At 37.5% G+C, this 23604-nt stretch overlaps 1 protein-coding gene across 7 annotated transcripts in view; it reads left to right on the forward strand.

Moving 5' to 3' along the window:
- The window catches only part of Ercc6l2 (ERCC excision repair 6 like 2), a 97980-nt gene that overhangs the window by 32832 nt on the left and 41544 nt on the right, over positions 1–23604 (forward strand). For 6 of the 7 annotated variants that reach the window (XM_021232049.2, XM_040756140.1, XM_040756139.1 and 3 more), the window contains exons 5-11: positions 4512–4673; positions 5402–5609; positions 7955–8095; positions 9942–10055; positions 11798–11917; positions 17309–17380; positions 17953–18098. In XM_021232049.2, coding sequence (XP_021087708.2) covers positions 4512–4673; positions 5402–5609; positions 7955–8095; positions 9942–10055; positions 11798–11917; positions 17309–17380; positions 17953–18098 — 963 coding nt within the window. Of the gene's footprint in view, positions 1–4511; positions 4674–5401; positions 5610–7954; positions 8096–9941; positions 10056–11797; positions 11918–17308; positions 17381–17952; positions 18103–23604 lie in introns of those variants that run through there. The other variant, XM_040756142.1, reaches the window with a different exon arrangement.

Raw genomic sequence — 23604 nt, forward strand, 5'->3', positions numbered from 1 at the left:
ATATTTATGGAAGCCCCTTTTTGCATGCTTTTATTTGTACTGGGTAAATAAATAAGAGTGGAGTTTGTGGGTTTTAGAAGTGCAGGAGTAAATAGAAGAAACTGCCAACCCATTTTCCACAGTGACTTTGCCATTTTACTTTAACTGGATTGTATTAAGGTTGAATAGCTTTATAATTTTACCAATATTGGCATTGTCAGTCTTTTTCTTTTCATTTTAGTGTGCATGTAGTATATGGCATTGTGATAGGAATTGTATTTTTCTAATGCATGTACACCTGAAAAGTGGCTGCTAGGTATAGTATTCTATAAAAGTCCAGTTTATTTGTGTAGTTTTGAGTGTTCCAGTCTTTGCTGATTTTCCTTGGGGTTAGTTTATATTTTCTGAGATGAGATTTTAAATCATAGATTTATTTATATCTCCTTAGTTCTGTAGCTTTAAGTCATACATTTTTAGGTTCACATGCGTTTTCAAATTTTACTTTTTCCTGATGGGTTAATTTTTAATTGCCTCTTATTTTTATATTTCTTATCTCATCTCGTTTTATCTAATACTAAAAAAACTGTTAACCGTCTTCTTATGCCTACTGCTTATTATAGTTTTTTCTCTTTTTATTGCAACATTTTCTTTATTTTGCAGTAACTCCCTTTACAAGTAGAATGTAATTGAACTTTGATTTTTTTTCTTTTTGGTCACTTTGCCTTTGTGGGTATTTAGACCGTTCATATTTAATGCAGTATTGGTAAAGTTGGATTTTACAGGCTTTGGATATGATTTTTTTTTACCCCATGCTGTTTGTATTTTACTTCTTCGTGGATTTTGGCATAAGGCACTAATCTTCGTTATGGAGAGGATATTAAGTAATTTGTCTAGGCTTGCACAATTAAGTCAGTGATGAACACGGGGTTTTAATACTGATCGTCTATCTGTTTTAACTCTAGACTTCAGAGTTCTAGCCAGCATTACCTCAAAAGATGTTGTGCAGTTAGATAAATGTAATAATTTCACTTATTACAACAAGTTAGAGTGTGTTCCTTGACATAGATTTCTATTTAACTTCTGTGCTTCAGTATTTATTGCATTTTAACATATATTTGCTAAAGAAATGTATAATTGATTATTTTATGTGACATAAGTATTAAGAATACCAAGAATTATATAACTGTAAACCATATATTTATAAAAGTAGGGAAATGATGACATTGCTTTTGTTGTTATTACTTGTATTGGTTCAAATGTCTTTGTTTTGGTACATATTAAATATTCTATGTGTACGCTGAGTGAGTACTATTTTGTGAGTGTGGTGTTCTGTATGTTTATAATAAACAATCAGCAGAGTAGACAAATTCATGGTATACTATGGTTAAACAATATTTAATTATTGCTGTTATATGTTTTACTTTATGAAATGTTGGCAAATTTATATATGTCTAAAGAATCAAATAAGGCTTGTAGGGGAAATTGCATTTCTTTGTACACTCCCTTCTAACAGGTACCTTCAGCTGTTACTGACACTAGTTAGTCAGTCTGTCTCTGTCTCTGTCTCTCCCTCCCTTCATTTCCTCTTCACCCTTACCCCAACCCTCTTTGTTCTGTTTGGTTTGATTTTGAGACAGTCTCATCTAGCCCAGGATGGCGAGACTTTTCTGTGTATCTCAGGCTGGCCTTGAATTCTTGATTCTCCCAACTCTTTCTTTCTGAATACTGGGATTATAAACATGTGTAACCCATGTCTTACTTTAATATCCATATTTCTAACAACAGTTGTGCTACAATTTTTAATGATTTTTATGTGTCAACTGTCGTTTTTTTAAGGGGAAATTAAGATTTTGCTGTACTTTGCCTTTTATAGCCTTACGTGAGAATATCATACCTATATTGTAGAGTTGGAATTGTACTTGTGAGGTTCAAACGTTTCTTGAACAACTTGGGTATTTATGTGGCTCCAGTTTATGAGTCACCCAGTACCCCAGCTCCTGGTTCCTAAGAACTACACATATGCATTAGAGTGCTCCCTGGCCTCCAGACTGTTTTTCTTTGCTTCTGTAAGTCATCTTGTCCATTTTTCATTTCTTCCTTTCTGTGTTCTTGAGAGGTTCTATCTTTTTGTACTTTTGCCTTAAGAAATCTGTAGAAAAGTTGGACAAATATGTATGTATGGGTGTCTATCTACTCAACAGTTATAGCCAACATATCATTTTGTGTGTATATGTATGCTTGTGTGCTCTCTTGTGTATGTGCAAGCATGTGTGTAAGTTATTGGCTGTTCAGTTCTTTATTAGACCAATCAGACGTTTTAGGCAGGCAAAGTAACACAGCTTTACAAAGTTAAATAAATGTAACATCAAAGGATGCAACATGTCTTTGCATTAATAAAAGTAGCAGGAACAAATGTAACATGCTTTCACACAGTTAAACTAATTTTCTACAACACTTTATATGTCATTATCCTTGTCATATGGGTAGGTAACTTGATAAAGTGCTTGATGTGAAGCATAAGGATCTGAGTTTGATTCCCTAGTTCCTACTGGGCATGGTGTCACACACTTGTAGTTGTATAGATCGGTGGATCCCTGGAGCTTACTGACCAGCTAGCCTAGCTGAATTGGTCAGCTCCAGACTAGTGAGAGATCCTGTCTCAAAAAAAACAAACAAACAAACAAACAAACAAACAAAAAAACCAAGGTGGACAATACCAGAGGTTGACCTCTGTCTTTCACATACATACACACACATATGTACACATACAGGTACATACATGCATACATTCACAAAAGAAGATAATAAAAAATTAAAGAATAAGGCAAATATCTTTAAGATATTATCAGTAGCTAATTTCTGTAAAGTAGGATGCAGTAAAGGTTTGGGTGGTGGCTTTGGTTATTAATTCCTCACTTGATATAGACTGATTCCCTCTATTGTTTTTATCTCAGTAAATTGAGCCTGACCTAAAGCTTTGTTAGATGCAGGTTGACATTGTTGGCAAGGATGCTTTATGGTATTGTTGTGGACTATCATATTTGTCACTTTAGAGTATGCCATGGTGTTCACTGTTAATGACACTAAGTTTACCTATAGGATAAGAGGGGAAGCATGTAAAATTTATCCCTGCTTGAACCCATTTATCTTATTGGGTCTTATACCATAATGTGTTTTCTTAGTATCATTTCTTTTATATTATTAATGGTATTCTTCTATAAAGAAAAGTTTCCTTGATTAGGAATTGAATACAATTTTAATTTAAATCAAGGTCAATGAATGCCCGATTGTATTGGAAGTTAAACTAACAAGTAAGTCTATAATGATGGCAGTTTGTCCTTTTTTGTTTTCTGAGTTACAGACATTCATATATGCAATCTGTTGTGTGTTTTCAGATAGTTCAAGGTATTTGTCCATCGTCTGAATAGTTGTAGTACCATGTAGTCTATCCAGTTATAGTTTGCCGATGTTTTCTCTCGGTATGTGCCTTTCATTTTCTTAAGGATGTCTTCAGAAGGGCAAAAGTTTGTAACTCTGAGAACATCCAGTTTATCACAAGAACTTTTGAGAAGTTTGTATCTGACTTAGAATCAGGAAGATTGGTCTGTTTCATAAATTCTATTATTTTTCCTCATATTTAGATTTATAATCTATCTTAAGTTCATTTTTGTGTATGGTGTCTGATTTTTTTCTTTTGAACTCCTGGATATTTATTCAAAATTTTACACCCAGTTGTAATTGTTTTTTGTTGTTGTTTTTATTTTTTTTTAATTTTTTGGTTTGTTTTTATTTTCATTTTTGTTTTTATTTATTTATTTTTTTGAAGCTGTGTTTCTCTGTGTAGCTCTGGCTGTCCTGAAACACACTCTATAGTCAGGCTGGCCTCAAACTTCAAGATCTGCCTGCTTTCTGAGTGCTGGGACTAAAGGTGTGTGTCACCACTGCCTGGCGTAACAGTTATCTTCATGCCCCAATATTCTAATTAGACTGGTTTCTGGACGTTTATCCTGGCTTTGGGTCTTCAGCACTTCTGCTGTGTTCCCCCACTGATCTCCCACGCTGATGGGCAGCACTTGTTCTTTTTGGTAGATTGACCATTGCAGCTGCTCATGTCTCTACTGGGGTCACAGCACTAACCTTTTTAGTAATCAGCATTCATTACGAGTTTCAGAAAAGACTGATGACTGTATCAGTGTACAGTTTGTTTCTTCTATGTATCTGTTTCTGGTTTGTTACTTAAAGGAGGAATTGTTACATAATGATATTTAAATAATAGCTATCATTCCAGCATTATCAAACATGATCTCTAACCCTGTTATAGTTTCCCATGCATTATGTCTTTTCTCATTTCTCATTTTTTCCTCTATGTTTATTTATCAGTAGTGTTCTGTGACCTAAGGTCACTTAGCCAGAAGAGAAGCAGTAGAACCATAAAAAGATGAAGGTGTTAGGCAGAAAAAAAATGCTGTCTAAATTCTTCAGACTAAGGTAAAGGCATTTACTGTTCCCCACTCCTTTTTTTTTTCTTGTAGTTTGGAATGGTCAGCTGTCATTGTAGATGAAGCTCATAGAATCAAGAATCCAAAAGCACGAGTTACAGAAGTCATGAAGGCTATAAAATGCAAGGTCCGCATTGGCCTCACTGGCACCATCCTTCAAAACAACATGAAGGAGCTGTGGTGTGTTATGGACTGGTGAGTGAAAGGCTTAGGCATTTTCTGGGTAGGTGTTTAGCTGAATGCTGCCTTGTTTTCTGATTACTAGCCCTTTGCATCACAGCTCCTCATCCAGAAAACTCATCACTTAACTGTTTACAGAAATACCCAATCCTAAGCATATCTCAGTGTAGGAAGTCCTGTGAAAAATTTTAGTGATGGGGGATGTCGTTCTGTATGCTGTGAATATGTTTCTCTTATTGGTTGATGAGTAATGCTGTTTCAGTCAGTAGACAGACAGGAAGTATAGGCAGGGCTGCCAGACTAGGAGAATGCTGGGAAGAGGAATGCCGAGAGTGAGTCAACACAGGAGACGCCATGTAGCTACCTGGAAGGTAGGACACCTGGACACTCCTCAGTAAGCCAGACCATAGGAGTATACATAAATTAATAGAAATGGGTTAATAATTAGGAGAGAGATAGCCTATAAGAAGCCTGTCCATTGACCATAAAGCTTTATTCATCACGGCATACAGAAGGACATCCTCCATCATCTTAGTCCCCAGAGAAAATAAGTGCTGAATTACCAGTCCCATCACCTTCGGTTTTAAACAGTCGCAAAGAAGGGATGCTGTTTTCCTGGCTCTTGTTTTGCTGTTATTAATAAGTAAGCCACTGAATATATTCTTTACAAGCAAAAGAATTGAATACTTTTTTAAAAGATAATTTAGTAACTTTGTTACATTTTTCTTATTGCCTTTATAAAGGGCTGTGCCAGGACTTTTAGGTAGCAAGAGCTACTTCAAGAAGCAGTTTTCTGACCCAGTGGAACATGGTCAGAGACACACAGCAACAAAAAGAGAGCTTGCTACTGGCCGAAAAGCTATGCACAGGCTTGCAAAAAAGATGTCTGACTGTTTTCTGAGGCGCACCAAGACCCTTATCAAGGGTCAGTTGCCTAAGAAAGAAGACCGGGTGAGAACTGCATTTGTTTGTTTTACTGAATTCCTCATCACAATATTTTTTTTCCCTAAAAACATTTCTTTTTAGGATTCCTTTTGCGGAATAAGTTTGTTACATGTGGGATTTCAGAAAACATCAACTGAGCTCAGTTCTATTTCTTTCCTAATTTTCCTGACCTGCTAGCTAATAGGCCTGTAATTAGTACGTGTGTCAGGTATCTTTCTATTGCCATGATATAACTGGAGATAGGTCACTGTAAAAGGAGGAAACATCTATTTTGATTTCATAGGCTTTAGTCCATGGTTCTTCAGACCTGTGACTTGTGGGAGAGCATGATGGTGAGAAGGAAAAAGATAGGGGGGTAAAGGGGTGGGCAGGAACACAATACCCGCTTCAGAGACACAGCCTCAGTGAACTAGGTTCCTTCTAAAGGCTCCATGTGCTCAAGGCCAGTGAGCTGGGTGTTGGCTTGGGGGCCTGTAGGGGGCCTTTGGGGTCCAAGCCATGACAGTGTGTATCTAATGCACATCTTAAGTCAGGCTTAGTGATGCACTCCTTTAATCCCAGCACCCAAACACAGAGGCAGATGAGTCTCTGAGTTCAGTCCCACCTGATCTACATAGTGAGTTAGTTCTAGGGCAGTGAGGTCTACACAGTAAAATGCTTTCAATAAAACAGACAAACAAAAAAACCCAGACCAGATCCTCATGTTTTATCAAGGCTTTTGATTCAGCTCTTCCTTAAGGAGTTGGGGACAGCTTCCTTTTGTAATGGTATTTTCCTTCTCACATACTACTGTTTAGTGTGCTCTGTGGCATCTTAATTCTAGTTATAGGACTAAATTGGGTTAGCCCCATTTTTCCCCTCTAGGTTGGCTTTATGTGGAATGCTGTTTGTAGTTATGCTACTGATCTAATTTTTAACTTGTAAGAAAATAATACTGTTACTGTTTAAGAAAATTGGAGTTGTCTAAGATTTTTAATTTTTTTACTAATCAGTAAATCATACCAAATGCTCAGTTTTCTTAGGGCACCTTGTAAAGATAAATTTGGGTACTGATATGGTGGTTGAGAAAATTGATGATAAGTGACTTGATAATTATCTAAAGCAAAAATTATTATGTTAGAGTACTTCATGAACCTCTGCTTTCCAAAATGTTGCATGCAGGGGTGCATGTATGTGTGTAATTTATTTAATAGGAATAATACAAACAAAATACATCAAGAGAGAAGCTGTGCCTAGAGATTTAGAACTTGGGCTCTGGCTTTCCCAGTTAAAAGGGTTTTTGTTAATGTTTTTTGTTTTTTTTCAGTTGAGCAGCTTAACTGGGGTTCTCAGACCAGTGTTGTTTGTTAGGGAACCAATAATGATAGGCACATGATTGCTCTGAAATTCATGACACATAAGAAACACTTAGTAACTGCTAGTGTTGAATACTAATATATCCTTTGTATTGTAGTCACCGACTGTCATCTATGTCCTCCTGCTCTTCTTATGTGCTTTTATATTCAAGACTGTGCAGCAAGGAGTAATTATATTCTATAGACATATTTTTTAAAATTCTAGTAGTGTTTTTAAAGGCATTCCTGTATTTTTTTGTAATACTATACCATTGTAGTTATAAAAATGCTTAAAAATAAGTGGCTGTTCCTTTGTATTCACATTCTTTATGGCCTATTATGGATAAACTTGGTTTTATGACACTGGTTTCATACTTATCTAGAAGCATTTTGCTAATTTCTAGTACTGCCTGAAGTAGAAGGGAAATTGTGTTCCTTATAACTTGGTGCAATTGTTTGTTCTTTCCTTGAATTTGGACATATAAAAGGAACTTAAGTTTGCTTTTGCATATATTTAATTCTTATCTTTACTAATTTTAGGAATTTATAGCAAGATACTAAATACAAGTAACTAAAGTAACATGAAATTTTTAATGTTTTTGCAGTTTTTCAAGTATTTCAGTAGCATTTGTTATTTATACTATTGTTCTAAAGTCTTTTGTTTTAATTTATCATAATTCATTTGCATAATAGACTGATATATTTCTAAGGAGGCCCATGATATACTGAGAAATAAATAACAAAGTCACATGGTTTGTTTTTTATCTTTTTCTTTTAAGTAAAAATGAGAATAAATTAATTATAAGGATTATTTAAAAGTGAGATGATAGTCTGTATAATATAAAATGAGGAGAGGAACAAGAATGAAAGAGAATGGGGGAGTAATCGTCATAGACATAAGCACAGGTAGTTAGTATAAGTGATTATGCTGATATCCTCATTAAATCTAGTGGGCATTGTGATGATTCTTCTCATTTCTTTAGACATTTCTAGTAACTGCTTCTCTGTTGTCTACAGATGGTGTATTGTTCTTTGACAGAGTTCCAGAAAGCTGTCTATCAAACAGTGTTAGAAACAGAGGATGTGGCTTTGATCCTTCAGTCCGCTCAGCCTTGTACCTGTGGCAGTGGCCGGAAAAGGAGAAATTGCTGTTACAAGGCAAACATTTCCATTCATCTTCACTGTTTTGGTCTGGTTTCAATGAAACCACTTTTTTTTTTCTAATTCTTTAACTTTAGAAGTTATGTTTTTAAAAAGTTGTCAAGGGACGGGGAGATGGCTTGGCGAGAAGTCCTTATGACACAAGCCTGACAGGCTGAGTTCTGATTCTCAGAACCCACACAGACAGCATGCGGTAGCGGGGTATGTGATCCCAGCACTCCTGGTTAGATGGGGTTGCAAACAGGAAAATTCCTGGCGACTTGTGGGCTAATAGGAGAGGCCCTGCTTCAAAACAAGGTGGAAGGCAGGAACTGGCTCTTAAAAGTTACCCTCTGGTCTCCACATGCATGCCATGGCACATACATGTCTGCATCACACACACACACATACACACACATACATACACACACACACACACACACGTAACCACAAGTTAATCAGAAATGCTTTATGATATCAAATCACCACATTATAAAATGCAATATTCAAATAGCAATAAAACCTAGTTTAGAAGTTGAGCTCCAGTTTGGTATCTTCTCACTTCTTGTCAGAAAATAGCATCCTTTCATCTTAAAATTCCTTTTTATTTTCACAAATGTTTCATCCACTGCTAGTAAGAATGAATCACTGCTTTGCTGATGAAGCACAACTCCTAGACACAGTGTTCATTTAATAGAGACTTGTGTTAGAAGAACAAAATGTTTTCTTAGCAGCAAAAAGTTGCTTGTTTTTCCATCTGCTATTTGTTTATTTATTTTGATTTTTGAGGCAGGGAGGGTTTCTCTGTGTAGCCCTGGCTGTCCTGGTACTCACTCTGTAGACCAGGCTAGCCTTGAACTCAGAGATCCGCCTGCCTCTGCCTCCCGAGTACTGGGATTAAAGGTGTGTGCCACCACTGCCCAGCTTTTTAACAATTTCTTCTTTATGTCACATATCTGTGATCATTACAGGGACCCAAGTATTTCTCTAGATTGCTTTTTATTCCATCTAATCAGTTTTGCTCTTTTCAATCATTCCCATTTTTGTAATGCCACATATTTTTAGAAAACTTTCTAGCTTTGTTATCCAATTTCGGAGGTCATACCCTGTTCTCCAAGTCAATCCAATTAAAGGAGAGAAATTAAAAGTGGAAAGGAGAAAAAGGAGATTTATTATGCACAGCTACATTGGGAAGAAGGGCATATATCCAGAAAAAATCCCTCAAGTCCATCTGCCCATTCTAGAAGTGAGACCAGCATTTAAATAGAGGCCAAGGAGGTACACATCCAAGCAGTGCCAGTCAAGGTGTGGTCCTGCCCACCACTGTCCCATCAGTGTCTGGACTTCAGTCTATAAGGTGATTTTACAAGTTGTTAGAACTTCATGAAATCTTTCTAGAAGACAACTTGCCTCTCTGGCTGGTGTCTTTTCCTCCTCCCAGCGTGAGATTCCTGGGGAACTCCTGTTTTCTTGGGCTCCATTGTTTCTGATAGTCAGATTGAGAGACAAGTGTCTCTTTAGAGTGTCTTCAGTTCTGCTGAGCTTGGCATAAGCAGAGAGTAAAATACTCTTCATTGTAGTGTGACTACATCATTGTGTTGCTACCAGGACTGTCTTAATGGCAGCCTTCCTATCACTGTTCTATTCCAGAATGGAGACTCCTCTTTTGCTAAATAAATGTTGCTATATTATGATTCATGAAAAGTGATTCTAGGTCTGTGATTCACGATTATTCTACCAAGCAGTTGGCCTTCACTGTCTTAGAGAATTAGACAATAAGTATTAGTGTTGTGTTTTATTATTAGTTATTTAACTATATTATTAATGCTTTTCTTGTTTGTGTTTTCTGTTGTTTCCATTACAGACTAATTCACGGGGTGACAAAGTGAGAACTTTGTGTCTTAGTTACCTGACAGTGCTACAGAAAGTAGCTAACCACGTTGCACTGCTGCAGACTGCCAGCACCTCAAAGTACCAGGTTGGAGTTGACTTTACATCTCTCTGTAATGCTTTTGATATAAAACTTATACTGTATAGTGTTGGCACAAAAACTGTTTCTCTCATCTTGAAGGGAGTAAAGAGATACTTTATTCTGGAGCCATTTTAGGGACCAGAGCCTGGAAAGAGAAGTATACTTTATCCCAAATTCCACATTTAACATGGAAGTGGTTTGTGAAACTTTATTGAATAAAGAAAATCAGAAATTGAGACAAGTTTTAATATATTATTAGTGATACATCAGAGAGATGGGTACAGCAGGATGAAGGAAGCTTTTTTATAGGTCCAGAATGCTATCTGATGACATTCTTAGTTTTTGGATTGGTAGAAACTAGGATTCTGAATTATTTATCTCTTAGTCACAGAATGTTAGGTCTGACACATAGGTAGGCAAGGAATGGCTATGAGAGGGTGGGACTAAAAACTCTGTCTAAGATAAGATAATTAAGTTCTGAAGCTGTGACATTCCAATCTATCCACAGTATTGCAGCTCTAATCAGTCAGTCCCTGCAGACATAGTGCTTTCCAGGATTTCTCCTTCACAGTATCTTAGCTAAATACTCTTAAGTGTGTTTTAGGTAAACTTGAAGAGGAATGTAACTTGCTTACTTTAAGATTTAATAATTGAATAACAGAACCTGCTTAGCATGTGCAATGCACTGAGCTCAATTTGCAGCATCAATACTGATACATTTTTAAAGTGACATTTATGTATCAAGGAACATGTGCATGTAAATTTTAACCAGGGTGAAAAAGCTTGATCTTAAAGAAATAGCTGTTTAATGTGTCTAGTAGTGTTTATATGTTTGCCTTTAATCCCAGCACTCGGGAGTTCAAGGCCAGCCTGGTCTACAATGCAAGTTCCAGGACAGCCAGGGTTACACAGAGAAACCCTGTCTTGAAAAACAATAAACCAAAAACCAAAAAAACTTACTTTGTTGATAAATCAATTCCATGCAATAAGTTGCATCAAAATATTTGCTAATATGTTTAATTATGTTTATCTTATATGCTGAGTAAGTAGATACATGATAATCTGCATATTAAATATTTAGGCTGTTTCCCAAACTGTCAAAAACCAGTCCTCTCTAAGCTGAGGGTTAAATAAAAGCACTTGCAGAGTAAGACAGTGCAGTTGAGCCAGGCGGTGGTGTCGCACGCCTTTATTCCCAGCACTTGGGAGGCAGAGGCAGGCAGATCTCTGTGAGTTCGAGACCGTGCTGGACCGACAGACAGCCTCCAAAACAATATAAGAATTTTTTCTTTTTTTTTGTGCTGTAGCTGGTGCTGTTTAAACTGATTTTGAAATCCATTAAGAATTTGATACAGAGCCGGGTTGTGGTGGCCCATGCCTTTAATCCCAGCACTCGGGAGGCAGAGGCAGGTGGATCTCTGTAATTCAAGACAAGCCTGGTCTACAAGAGCTAGTTCTAGGACAGCCTCCAAAGCCACAGGAAAAAAAAAAGAATTTGATACAGTAATCTTTGATTGTTATTATTCACTCTTTTGGGAATGTTTGTTTACTTGTTTTGGAAATCTTGAGAAAGTAATGATACAGTATCCACATCCATAGTGTCAAGAACTCATCAAAACCATACATATTTAACATTATTTGGACTTACAGAAGGCAGATAACGTTTCTCATAAATATATTTTTTTATAAACAGTTTTATTTTTTGCAGGTTTAAGTGTGCATTGAAATTTCTTCTTCCTTCTCTCCAGGAAACACTTATCAAGAGGCTATGTGATCAGGTATTTTCCAGATTCCCAGATTTTGTGCAGAAAAGCAAAGATGCAGCCTTTGAAACACTTTCTGATCCCAAATATAGTGGGAAAATGAAGGTATGTGCTCTTCCTTCAATTTGCAATTCAACCAGGGATGCCGCGCTAAAGATTTGATTGATGCAGTAGTACAGCAAGGATACCAGCTAATCAGGACAGTCTCCCAAACACTGAGACGTGATGGAGATTATGACCTCTGCGTATAGATCAGTGCACACAATGGGTTCTCAGTGGCAGTTGTATCAAATATACTTCAGCCTTTTCTATTGGACTTCAGAGCACTTAAAATATATGCTCTTAACACATATGTGCAGAGACAAGGCCTCTAAATCCACACTGGATTTTCTGCCTACAACCTTTGTTTGCTGACCTGGATAGTAAAATTGCAAGGGAGTATTTGTCCTACTCCAGGAAACTGACCTATGGCTATAACAAGAATAATAAATGACCCAGAGACAGATATTAGGGTTTAACCTGAGGGTCAGAAAAGCAAAGCAGCCGGCTACTAGCTCTTACCCATACCTCAGGCTAAAAGGGCTGTCCTGTCCTCAGCTGATTGGAAGATAAATCTCTGAGATTGACTCTGCTTCTTTCTTATATACCTCTCTCCACCCAGCCATATCATTCCTGTCTCTACCTCCCTAGTGCTGGGATTAAAGGTGTGTGGTCCCAAGGGCTGAGATCACCTTTGTATGAACTGTTTCTCTTTTTAGACTGGTTCCATTTGAGTAGTTCAGTGTGCCCTGAACTAACAGAGATCAGTCTGCCTCTTCTGGAGTCCTAGGATTAAAGGTGTGTGCCACCACCACCTAGCTTCCATAGCTGACTAGTGTGGCTGGCTTTTCATTCTGACACTTGAGGCAATCTTTATTAAATCATAAATAATACATCACCACACATGTTGTTCTTGGTGTGGCATTGCTAAAGGAGGGGTGTGGATAATAAGCCTAGGTTCTGTAGCCCTGACTGATGAGGCTCCGGACGTTCCCTGCCGTGGTAGTGTGAACTGCTGACAGCCTCTGGCCTCCTGCAAGAAGGCAGGTTTGCTTGGCTCCTCAGTAGCTATCAAGAATACTCATTTATCGCCAGGCGGTGGTGGTGCACGCCTTTAATCCCAGCACTCGGGAGGCAGAGGCAGGCAGATCTCTTGTGAGTTCGAGGCCAGGCTGGACCGACAGCCTCCAAAGCAATACAGAGATACCCTGTCTCGTAAAACCAAAAAAAAAAAAAAAAAAAAATCCTCATTTATGGGTTCACAGATTTTTTTTAAAGAACAATTCTCAGCCTTATACTACAATTACACAGATGGTAAGGTATTTATTTCTTTTGGCAAAGGGAATAAAAAGGAAGTAATTCAAAGTCAATTAGTGCTTTATCTAGAAATGCTTTTAGCTGTTAATCTTGATAAGCTCAATGTAGTTTAGTTGCTTAGAACCTAGAAATTTAGTGAGACAAAGTAGGTGGAAATAGAAGTAGTAAAGAGAATTGCATTAAAAATTTATTTTTAAAAATAAATTAGTGTGTACTCTTGAGAATATAGTGATTTATTCCAACAAGTAATTAAAATATTGCAATCTGTTTTATCCATTTTATTTATTTTAAAATTTTAAGATGTAAGAGCCAAATTTATTTGGAGTTTTATTCTTAGAAATTATAGTATGTAGTTAAGATAATGATTATTTTCATCTTTATACTGATTTTGGTTGTTGGAAGCTCGTTAGACATCTTGGTTTGAATGGAAAGCAGTTGATTTGCAGCTTTTTACTGATTGCTCGTCAAACAGATCTTGACAGTGATAAGCTGGAGATATGTACTGTTAGGACTGTTTGTTTCTTATCATGTACTTAGCAGCATCACCCATAACATGCTGGTTTGTGATATATAGGCTTGTCATAGAATTATTGACCGTGAGGTTAAGACCTTCAAGTCATTGAGTTGCATATCATTTGTGAATTCAGACATGTGAATTCCTTGAAGAAATATCACATATGCACTTGAGAAAGGCCAAGGAGCCCAGCTCAGTGCTCTGAGACCAAAGGGCACCATGTTCATCTTTCTAGGCCAGTCTGACTAATGTAAGAACTTATATCCAAACATTTCTTTGCTGTGAATACTCTCAGATTCACAGGTAGATTGACCTATTCTGTGGGGGTCAAGTAAGCACCTGCATTATTAGAGCTTCAGCGTATTTTGATGATACTGTCCTTTTTGAATTTTTGGTAAAAGCCCTTAATTTATGCTTATTCATTTAGTGAGTTTTTCCTTATATCAGTCCAGTGATGACCTGCAGTCAGGAAAAAAAAATCACGTCTTACTACTTATTTCTGCTTTTACTTTTAAATACCCAGATTACGACAGATCTGAAGCCATGTCCAGTGGCATGAGTAGATTTCTGTTCAGAATATTTCTGGTTTAATGCATTAGCATCTTCCAAGACAAGCCACAGACCAGGATATCTTTGCAAAATGATGTAGGATTGGTATCCAAAGTATACAGAGAACTCTTAAAACTCAGTGGTGAAAATTAGGTAATCTATCTTAAAAATGGGCAAAAGATCTGAAGGGATACAAGAAGAAGGGTGGATGGCAAGGAAACACGAGGGAAGACACTGCCCAACGTTGTGCGACTGTAAAAATGAAACAAGGGTTGCCACCGCATAGCTATTAACGTAGTGAAGTCCAGACCACTTGTAAATGGATGTTTCTTCCCCGCCTGCCAGTTTCCAAATTTCACCACACAGAGGCCTATATTGATTGTAAATGCTCAGTGGATAGCTCAGGCTTATTACTAACTAGGTGTTGCATGTAAATTAACTCTTATTCCTTATTTATGCTCTGCCATGTGGAGGTACCTTTGCTAGCATGGCATATTCATACCCTGCTCCCTCTGCATCTAGCCAGAAGCTCCTCTGACTCCACCCTTCCTTTCCCATCATCCTTAGTTTGGTTACCCCGCCTTTATGTCTTGCCTGGCTACTGGTCAGTCAGCATTTTATTAAACCAATTCGAGCAACAGATCTTTACAATGTACGAGAGGGTTATCCCACAGCAGCCGGTGGCTCTCTTCCATCACAGGTGAAACTACAGAGTGAGTGCTCACTCTAGAGAACAGTTGGTGATTGAGACAAAGCTTTCACTTTGAGTAATGTTAAATGCATAACACGTAAAGTGTGCTTGATATTTAAAATAGGAAAATGAACGGCTGGAGAGATGGCTCATTGTTTAAGAACACTGACTGCTCTTCCAGAGGACCCAAACTCAATTCCCAGCACCCACATGGAGCAAACAACTGTCTGTAACTCAAGATCTGACACCTTACACAGATATGCATGCACATAAATTGAAAATAAATAAATTTGGGACTGGAGAGATGGCTCAGCAGTTAAGAACACTGACTGTTCTTCCAGAGGAACCAAGCTCAATTCCCAGCACCCACATGGCAGCTAACAACTGTCTGTAACTACAACTTTGACACCCTTACACAGACATACATGCCCTCAAGACACCAATGCAAATAAAATGAAATAAATTAAAATAGAAAAATGAAATATTCTTACTGTATTATCTATTATCCTTGTTATCTACCTAAGAGTTAGATTTAGTGAATTTTACTGTTTGCACTTATACCAACACAAGAACCCTACCTAAATTTATTCATAATTTTCAAAGCTTGAAAGCAATCAAGATGTCTTTCAAAAGGCAAATGGATAAACTGTGGTGCAGCCATAAAATGGCATAGTTTTTACAATAGCAATTGAGTGAGACATGGTGGTACATGCTCCCTTCACTCTAGATGCAGAGGCAGAGGCAGGTGGATCTACTCAAGTTCAAGGACAGTATGGTCTACATAGCAAAGAATTCCAGGCCAGCCAGGGCTACACATTGAGACCTTCTCTCTCTCTCTCTCTCTCTCAAAAAAAAAAAAAAAAAGGATTGAATACTTGGAGAACTCTTAAGTGTACATTGCTAAAGTATTGAAGCTAGTCTGGAAAAGACTACACACTGTGCTGCTCCATCTGTGTGACCCTCTGGAAAAGGAAAAACTCCAAAGACAGCAAAAAGATCGGGAGTCCTGGGGGGAAGAAAGGTGCACATGTAAAATACCAGGGACTTTTAAGCAGTAACACTATTTTATATGATGTTGTAATAAGAAACCATGTCATGATACACCCATCAGAATTCAGAACTGTAAACAAATTCTGTTCATGATGGTCCAGTATTCTGTATCATTTTCACAGATACCTCTTGAATAATAATAATAATAATAATAATAATAATAATTGCTTTATGTAGATGTTAATAGGAGGTATTTGGGGGATATATAGCTCAGAGGTAGTATTTGCCTCCCATGCACAAAGCCATGAATTAATCCCCAGTATTGCAAAAAGAGAGATGAGGGATAGTATGTGGGAGCTTTCTATACTTATACTCAGTTCTGAAAACCTAAAAAAGTGGCTTGTATCAATTAAAAGTATTAGTTTTATATAAAATCAAATACATGTCCTTCATAAAGTCAGTTATTTCATTTAAAAGTAAACTAAATGCAAATAAAACTTTATATGCTGTCAGATATTAAAATAATATTTCCCCAGGCTGTGACGTTTTTATTCACCATTTGAGTAGATTTAAAAAGGCAACCTCCATATCATGTTTTTTCAAAGACTGAGGGTAAGACTCAAATTTAGAATAAAGTTAGTAGATAAACGATTGAAAGGTTGTTATATTGGGTATAATTTTTTTCTTTAGATGTTTATCATCAAATAAATAACATTGTTTCTTTCATAGTTCAGTAATACTTGGTACAGAAAATTCCTCTCTCTGTGGATTGCCTTCCCACGGTGTGCTACCTTCCCAGATATGGGAATGTCTGCTTAAAAACACTAGGTTCTGCTATGTGCAGTCTTTGAACTGTTGCTTCCTCTCCAAAGACCTGAATATAAGGGCAGATTATTAGCACTTTGAGGTCAAAATCCAATCTGGAAGTTGGGGTTTACTTTAAGTAAACAAGAGGGAGAAAGTAAGAAGAGGTGTGTATCTTAGAGAATAAACATCAGGTCTTTCTTGATACAAACTGAGAGCATTGTATTTTGTCTGTCTAGAAAGCCATTTATTTGCTAAAATATATGCTTTGCTAATTCAGCTTCTTAACATAAAGGTATAAAAGTATATCTAGAAATTAAATTAATCCATCTAAAATGCTTCTTTTTATTAAAACCAGATGAGATGAAATGGGCTTGGGAACTGTCCTTCCTTCCTGACAACAGGATGATGAATAGCCTTTGATGTGATAAATATTGTATTTGTTAACTTGGAATAAATAAAGGAAACTAGCAGAGATGACTGAGGTTAGTGTTGTGTAGAACACTTTTTCAGGAACTCTCCAGTGCTGTCTGTATGTGTAAAGTGTGCTTGAAGTCGGCACTGGTCCCTGATGGCCTGTGTTCCTTCCCAGGTTCTCCAGCAGCTTTTAAATCACTTTCGGAAACAGAGAGATAAGGTTCTTCTCTTCTCCTTTTCCACCAAGGTGAGTTCTATCCAGAACATTCTTGCTTGGTCGGTCTGGGTCTCTAGGCACTGAGCACAAGGAAGTAGAGATTACTGTCATGTTCTCCTCATCCGCACAGCAAAATTGTGTTGAAGAAAGCAATTCAGACCTTTCCAGCACGCTCAGTTATGTGTGGAGCTTAGATAGGGTGCTACCATCCTATCAAACTCAAAGATAAAGTAGTATTTTCTGCTGATTTTCTTTTGAGAGAGTTAGGATATTTTAAAGTTTAGAAAATGACATGTTTACATAAATTATTTGACCAATGGTTATATATATATATTTGGTTTCAGTCTATTTCAGCATAATGGAAAGAAATGTATAGATTAAAAGTGAGAAAAGTTTATTTTTTTGGTGCTGGAAATAGAGCCTGGGCCTGGTGTTTATGAGGAAATCACTCTCCTACCTTTGCACCCAGGACCCCCATATCAATTGCTCATTAGTTGAAGACAGAAATTGTGTGCCCAGTGATCAGTGCTCACCAGATGTAGCCTCAGTGATTGGACAAAGCCTGTGACTGAAGACTTTGTGTCTTCCCTACTTCCCTCCAGCTGCTTGATGTGCTGCAGCAATACTGTATGGCTTCTGGCCTCGATTTCCGGCGACTTGATGGAAGCACAAAATCAGAGGAAAGACTCAAGATTGTGAAAGAGTTCAACAGTACAAAAGATGTGAACATTTGCCTTGTCTCCACGATGTAAGAAAATAAACCTTGATAGCTTGATTTCTATCTGGTTGTTTTTAAAACTATTTTGGGATTAATTTTCAACAAGTAGGCTTATGTTGCTTTGTTTTATTTGACTTTAAGAAGCAGTAAAAAACACTATCATTTGTAGTTAGAATAGCAGTATCTTGAATTTTACCTAATCTTTTATTACCGTATCATTCTGGAATTCCTCTTGTAAGGACTGGCTTAAAAGATAAGATTGAAAACACAAACCTTGACTCCCAGGAATTCCTGGATAGTGTAAGTGTCTTAGGGTCAGTACCGTTGGACTTTTTACTCAGAGCTTGGCACTACTGCCTTCTCTGCCTTGTCCCAACTGGAGCTGTTCCTAGGATTTTACCAGGGATAAATTTGCTCTAGCACCTACTTAATGAATCTCTAATTAGAACCATGTAAAGAAAATGTACTCTATCAAAAAGATTTCAATCAGTAGAAATACCTAAGAAAGATATTTGGAAGCATAATAAATACTTTGTTTTTGGCATTCTGTGTGAGAATTTTAAGGTTTGTTCTCACCTTTTTTTTTTTTTTTGAAAAAGAGAACCAGAGGACTTTAGAAATAAAATGTGAAATGCAAAAGTAGAACACAAACTGAGTCCCGAGATGAAGAGTCAGGCTGCAGTGGTATGACTATGGCAGGAGTAGTTCTGTTGAATTCCTGCAACTTAGAAGAGGAGAGAAGCTTTTGAACTTCATTTGCTGTGGACGATGCCAAACATTTCTCATCTAAGTCCTTACATACAAAGCATCAAGTACTGCCTTCAGCTAAGTTCTGTTGCACACCTCAGCATTCTTAACTTCTGACATGTGTCAGACACACCAAACAGAGGTTCCAGCAGTGCAGAGACCTTTGTGACCACCTCAGGTCCACTTTTCTGCTAACAGCTCTGGTCTCAATCCCTACATACCTGACACATTGCATTCCTCATGTTTAAAGAAAAACCTTCATTTTTAGAATCCCTACTAGAGCTGTACAAGCCCACCTTATTTCATATGTACTTTGTTCTCCGTAATTTCTAGTCCTTTAATTCTTCAGTAATTTTAATCACCATCTGTTTTTCTATTTGCTATTGTTGGGGAAGTCTCATGCCATGGTATTCATGTGGAGGTAAAAGAACCCTTTCATAGAGTCAGTCCTTTCCTACTTTTATGTAGGATTAGAGCAGTGGTTCGAAACCTTCCTAATGCTGTGGCCCCTTAGTACAGTTCCTCATGTTGTGGCAACCCCCAACAATAAAATTATTTTTGCTGTTACTTCATAACTGTAACTTTGTTACTGTTGTGTACTGTAATGTGAATATCTATTTTGTGTGAAAAGGTCGTTCTGACCCAAAGGTGTCTCGACCAACATGTTGAAACCTCTGGCTTAGAGGATCAGACTCATGTTCCAGGGCTTATGTGGCAAGTGCCTTTACCTGCTGAGCCATCTTGCTGATCTTATTTTTTTTTAAGACTGGGGGCCTCACTCTGTAGCCCTGTCTGGCCTGATGTGGACCATGTTGATCTTGAATCTGCTTCTGCCTCCCACATGCTGGGATTAAAGACATGCACCACCACACCCAGCCCCTAAGATCTGTTTATTAGTGGTATTTTACTGTATTCAGTTTTGTACTTGGGGATGCTAATCATCAGGCTGTTTCCTCAGGCTCTTGCTTCTGGTGCATGGTTTCCTTACATATTTTATAGGTTTTCATTTTGTTCTCTTGGTGGAAATGCTTTGGAGACCAGTTGTAAACCACTTGTGTGGTTTCCCTGTGCCTTCTGTTAACTGTCCTGACCACGGCAAAAGTCATGTGTGACTGAATTCAAGAAGTAATTTTTGGCGTAAGCCATTAAATACAGAACCACACCCACCCTTTCTTTGACCTTTGCTTCCTGTTAACTACTTTGTTGGTGCTATTACTGTTTCTAACTCCTGCAGAGCTAACTAGATTAGTATCCATAGGTTAGCTTTAAAATTTGGAGATCAAAACCCAGCAACTTGCATTGTGATTTTCTGAACATTGTTTAATGTCAGATTAAGTAGAACTAAACTAACTTCTCTCTTGGTTACCTTCCAGCCAGTTCAAGGAATATAATCAAACAGTGGGCAAACTAACTCTCCGTTAGAATACTGGGTCCACTGTTCTATGTTTGCACAGTTGAGTTCACTTTGTATTTCAGTCATGACCTGTTTTTTTCTCCTCTATCAGTTTCTTCTCTTCTGCATTCTCTCTTATGTTGAGTCCTCTGTGTTATCAAGATTTTCTGCTAGCAGTCTTTGATCTCATCATCTCAAACTCAGCATGTTGTCTTTTAGACTGGTAACACTGTCATGTTAAGCCTTCTTCACTACATCATTGCGTTGGATCCTTTACCTGTATCCCATGCCATCTTCATTCTTCATTTACCCCCATTGTTATTTTTGAAAGTTTTCTCAAGTAACTTTGTAAGCCAGGATGTACGTGATGTAATTTTTTGCAGCCTTCAATTCAGAAAATGTCATTTATTTGCCTTCCCCTTTGAATTCATACTTTAGCCAACTGTAGAAATCTAGACTGGAAATGATTTCCTTTCAAGTCTTTGAAGGCCTTACAGCATTGTTGCTTGGTATTTAGTGTCATTAAATGCCACTCTGATTCTCCATCCTCTGTGGGGACGTCTGCTGAAATTTAACTGTGATATTTGAGTCACAAGACTTTGGGTCTTGGTTGTTTGTTGTGCCACATCCCGGAAACCATGTCTTCTCCACCTCCGTGAAGTGCTTTTCTCTTGTTTATTTGAAATGCCTTCTGTTTCTTGCACTTCCTTTGTGCAATGCTGTGACCCCTTAATACAGCTCCTAATATTATGGTGGTCCCTAACCATAAAGTTCTTCATTCCTACTTCATAACTGTAGTTTTGCTACTGTTATTAATCAAAATATAAATATCTGATATGTGACCTCCAAGGAGGGTTGCAATCCACAGGTTGAGAACCACTGTTTTAGATGATGTGTGCTTTGTTGGCTGGCCTTAAGATTGCTGTCCTCTCTTGCTTTCCCGGTTTTGTAGTAGAACCTCATATATTCTTTAAATCAGCTATTAAACATTTTGTACTACTTGTTCTGAGTCTGTAAGGATGTAAAATTTCAATCTTACAGATTTTATTTGAAACAACCACATTTTTAATCTAATTTTTTGTGTTTTCTAATCTCATTTTTCCTTTAAGTCTTCTCTTCCCTAGAATATCTGTACCTTAACTCTTAGATTTTCATAAATGCTCTTTAAATTTGTTTAAAGAATGCTCCACTGCCATTTTTTGTGGAATTAATTTCGTACTCATAGACGAGTACGAAATTCGCATCATCCCTCTCATCTGGGATTAGGGTTTTTGTTTGTTTGTTAATTTAAATCATTGAGTTTATAAGTGGTTTTGAAGGAAGTTGGCATCCTTATGATATTGCCCTTTCTACTCATTAGTTTTCTTGGAAGCACGTTTAGTGAATACTTCATCTGACCCTTTATTATACTTATTACATAATAATAAAATGCAGTTTGTTAATTAATATAGTTAAAGTTGATGTATTCACTTAGTACAAGAGTAGAATACGAAAGACATTCTTAGACACAAATAGCCTGCATGGTCATAACATTTCTGTCTCAAATAATAGTCCTTGGCCAGAAATGAACAATCATATTCAATTGTTTAAAGAATAAATCCTTGTTATTAGCCATGTAATACCAAAGCATAGGCTTGCAAGTAGACTTCTAAATTATATTATGTCGGAGAATCAACTCATCATTAGAAATACATGATTTTTTTTTTCTAAAAGAAGTTTTGCCTCTGCTTTAACCAGCCAGGTGTCATTTTTACTTTCAGTCCCCTAACTGCAGAGGCCTTTTGGGGGCACAGTGGGGTATCCAAGATGAATCAATGTCTGGTTCTCCTTCAAGAGCCTACCTGGAGCAGTTGAAAAGGCTTGGTAGACATAGATATGCTCAGATGCTCATGTAGCTTCTACTTGCAGTGCATCCAACTCTCTCCCATGTTTACCCTAACTGTTCCATGGTGGGATTTTATTGTTGTTGTCTTCTTTCCCAAAACTCTTTCCCTATTTAACCTTTTCCTCATAGGTTCAAGTCTCTGTAGAATTTGTGTTTGTTTGTTTTGCTTTGTTTTTCGAGATAGGGTTGCTATCCTAGAAGTAGCTCTGTAGACAGGCTGGCCTCAAACTCACAGAGACCCACTTTGCTCTGCTTCCTGAGTGCTGGAATTAAAGGGGTGGGCCACCACCACCCAGCTTCTCTGGAATCTTTTTGGTATTAGCTCTGGAGACTAATTCTAAAAAGACAGAAGTCAGTTTCTCTTGAGCACTGAAATCTAACAGGATGCTTCAGTCTGAATACAAACTTGGGCTGCTTAGGAGACCTTTTGTCCCTACCTGAAAAGTGTTTGGCTCTTAAACTTATCTTGAGAAAAGCCTGGCCTAGTGATGCACATCTTTAATCCCAGCACTTGGGAAGCAGAGGCAGGCAGATCTCTGTGAGTTCAAGGCCAGCCTGATCTACACAGTGAGTTTCATGGCAGCTATGGTTACACACTGAGACCCCTGTCAGGGGATGGGAAGTGTATCTTGAGGATTACAGATATGAAAATATCTAGCATGACTCCTTGTAGAGTCATGGACAGTTGATGTCCATTTAATTGCATGTTGTAAGGAAGAGGATTATTACCATTTTTTTTCCCCTTTGGATGATGAGCATCAGTGTGTGAATATCTGAGTGTAGGATGATGTTCCTGACACAGTGGGAAACGGGTAAATGAAAGGCTTATGAGGCAGGGTTAGGAAGACAGTGGAGGAAAGCTAAAGCAAAACTTTTCTCCTTGGACTTGAGTTTTGCTCTTCCTTTTATTTTCAATTAGTTTTTAACTGTATGAGCTTTATTATAAAAAACCTGCAAAAAATAAAATCATCACACATTAAAATTAACCACACCCAGAGTCTGTAAAACTTAGTATACTGCTATCCATTTAGACTAGGCTTTCGGAGCGGAAGCTGTGGAGCTTCACATTAAATTTTACACTTTAGGATTGAATATATTTTATGCATTTAGCCACCACCAAGACCCAGATATCCATGACAGGATTAGAGCCAGAAGAATAATTCTCTATATATGATCTCTCTTGACTCGTGCCCATCACCCATACTCGTCTTTCTTCGTCTCCTAATCTTTATGGCCTTTCATCTCTTTTCTTCATGTTGTCCACATGATTACATATATTACTGGCTAGAGTCTGGGATGAGTGAGAGAACATGTGGGGTTTTTTCTTTTATTTCTGTGATTGTGTGACCTTCCTTAATAGTACAAGTCTATTTTCATGTAAATTTCTAAACTTCATTTTTTCTTTAGAGCTGGAATATTCACTTTGTGTGTGTGTGTGTAACTGTTACTTTTAAAACATATAGAATTTATCACTGTTGTAAATTAGCTGTTAAAAAGGGAATGCAAGAAAT

This window comes from Mesocricetus auratus, unplaced genomic scaffold, assembly GCF_017639785.1.
Source record: "Mesocricetus auratus isolate SY011 unplaced genomic scaffold, BCM_Maur_2.0 Super-Scaffold_100013, whole genome shotgun sequence".
Classification (NCBI taxonomy): domain Eukaryota; kingdom Metazoa; phylum Chordata; class Mammalia; order Rodentia; family Cricetidae; genus Mesocricetus; species Mesocricetus auratus.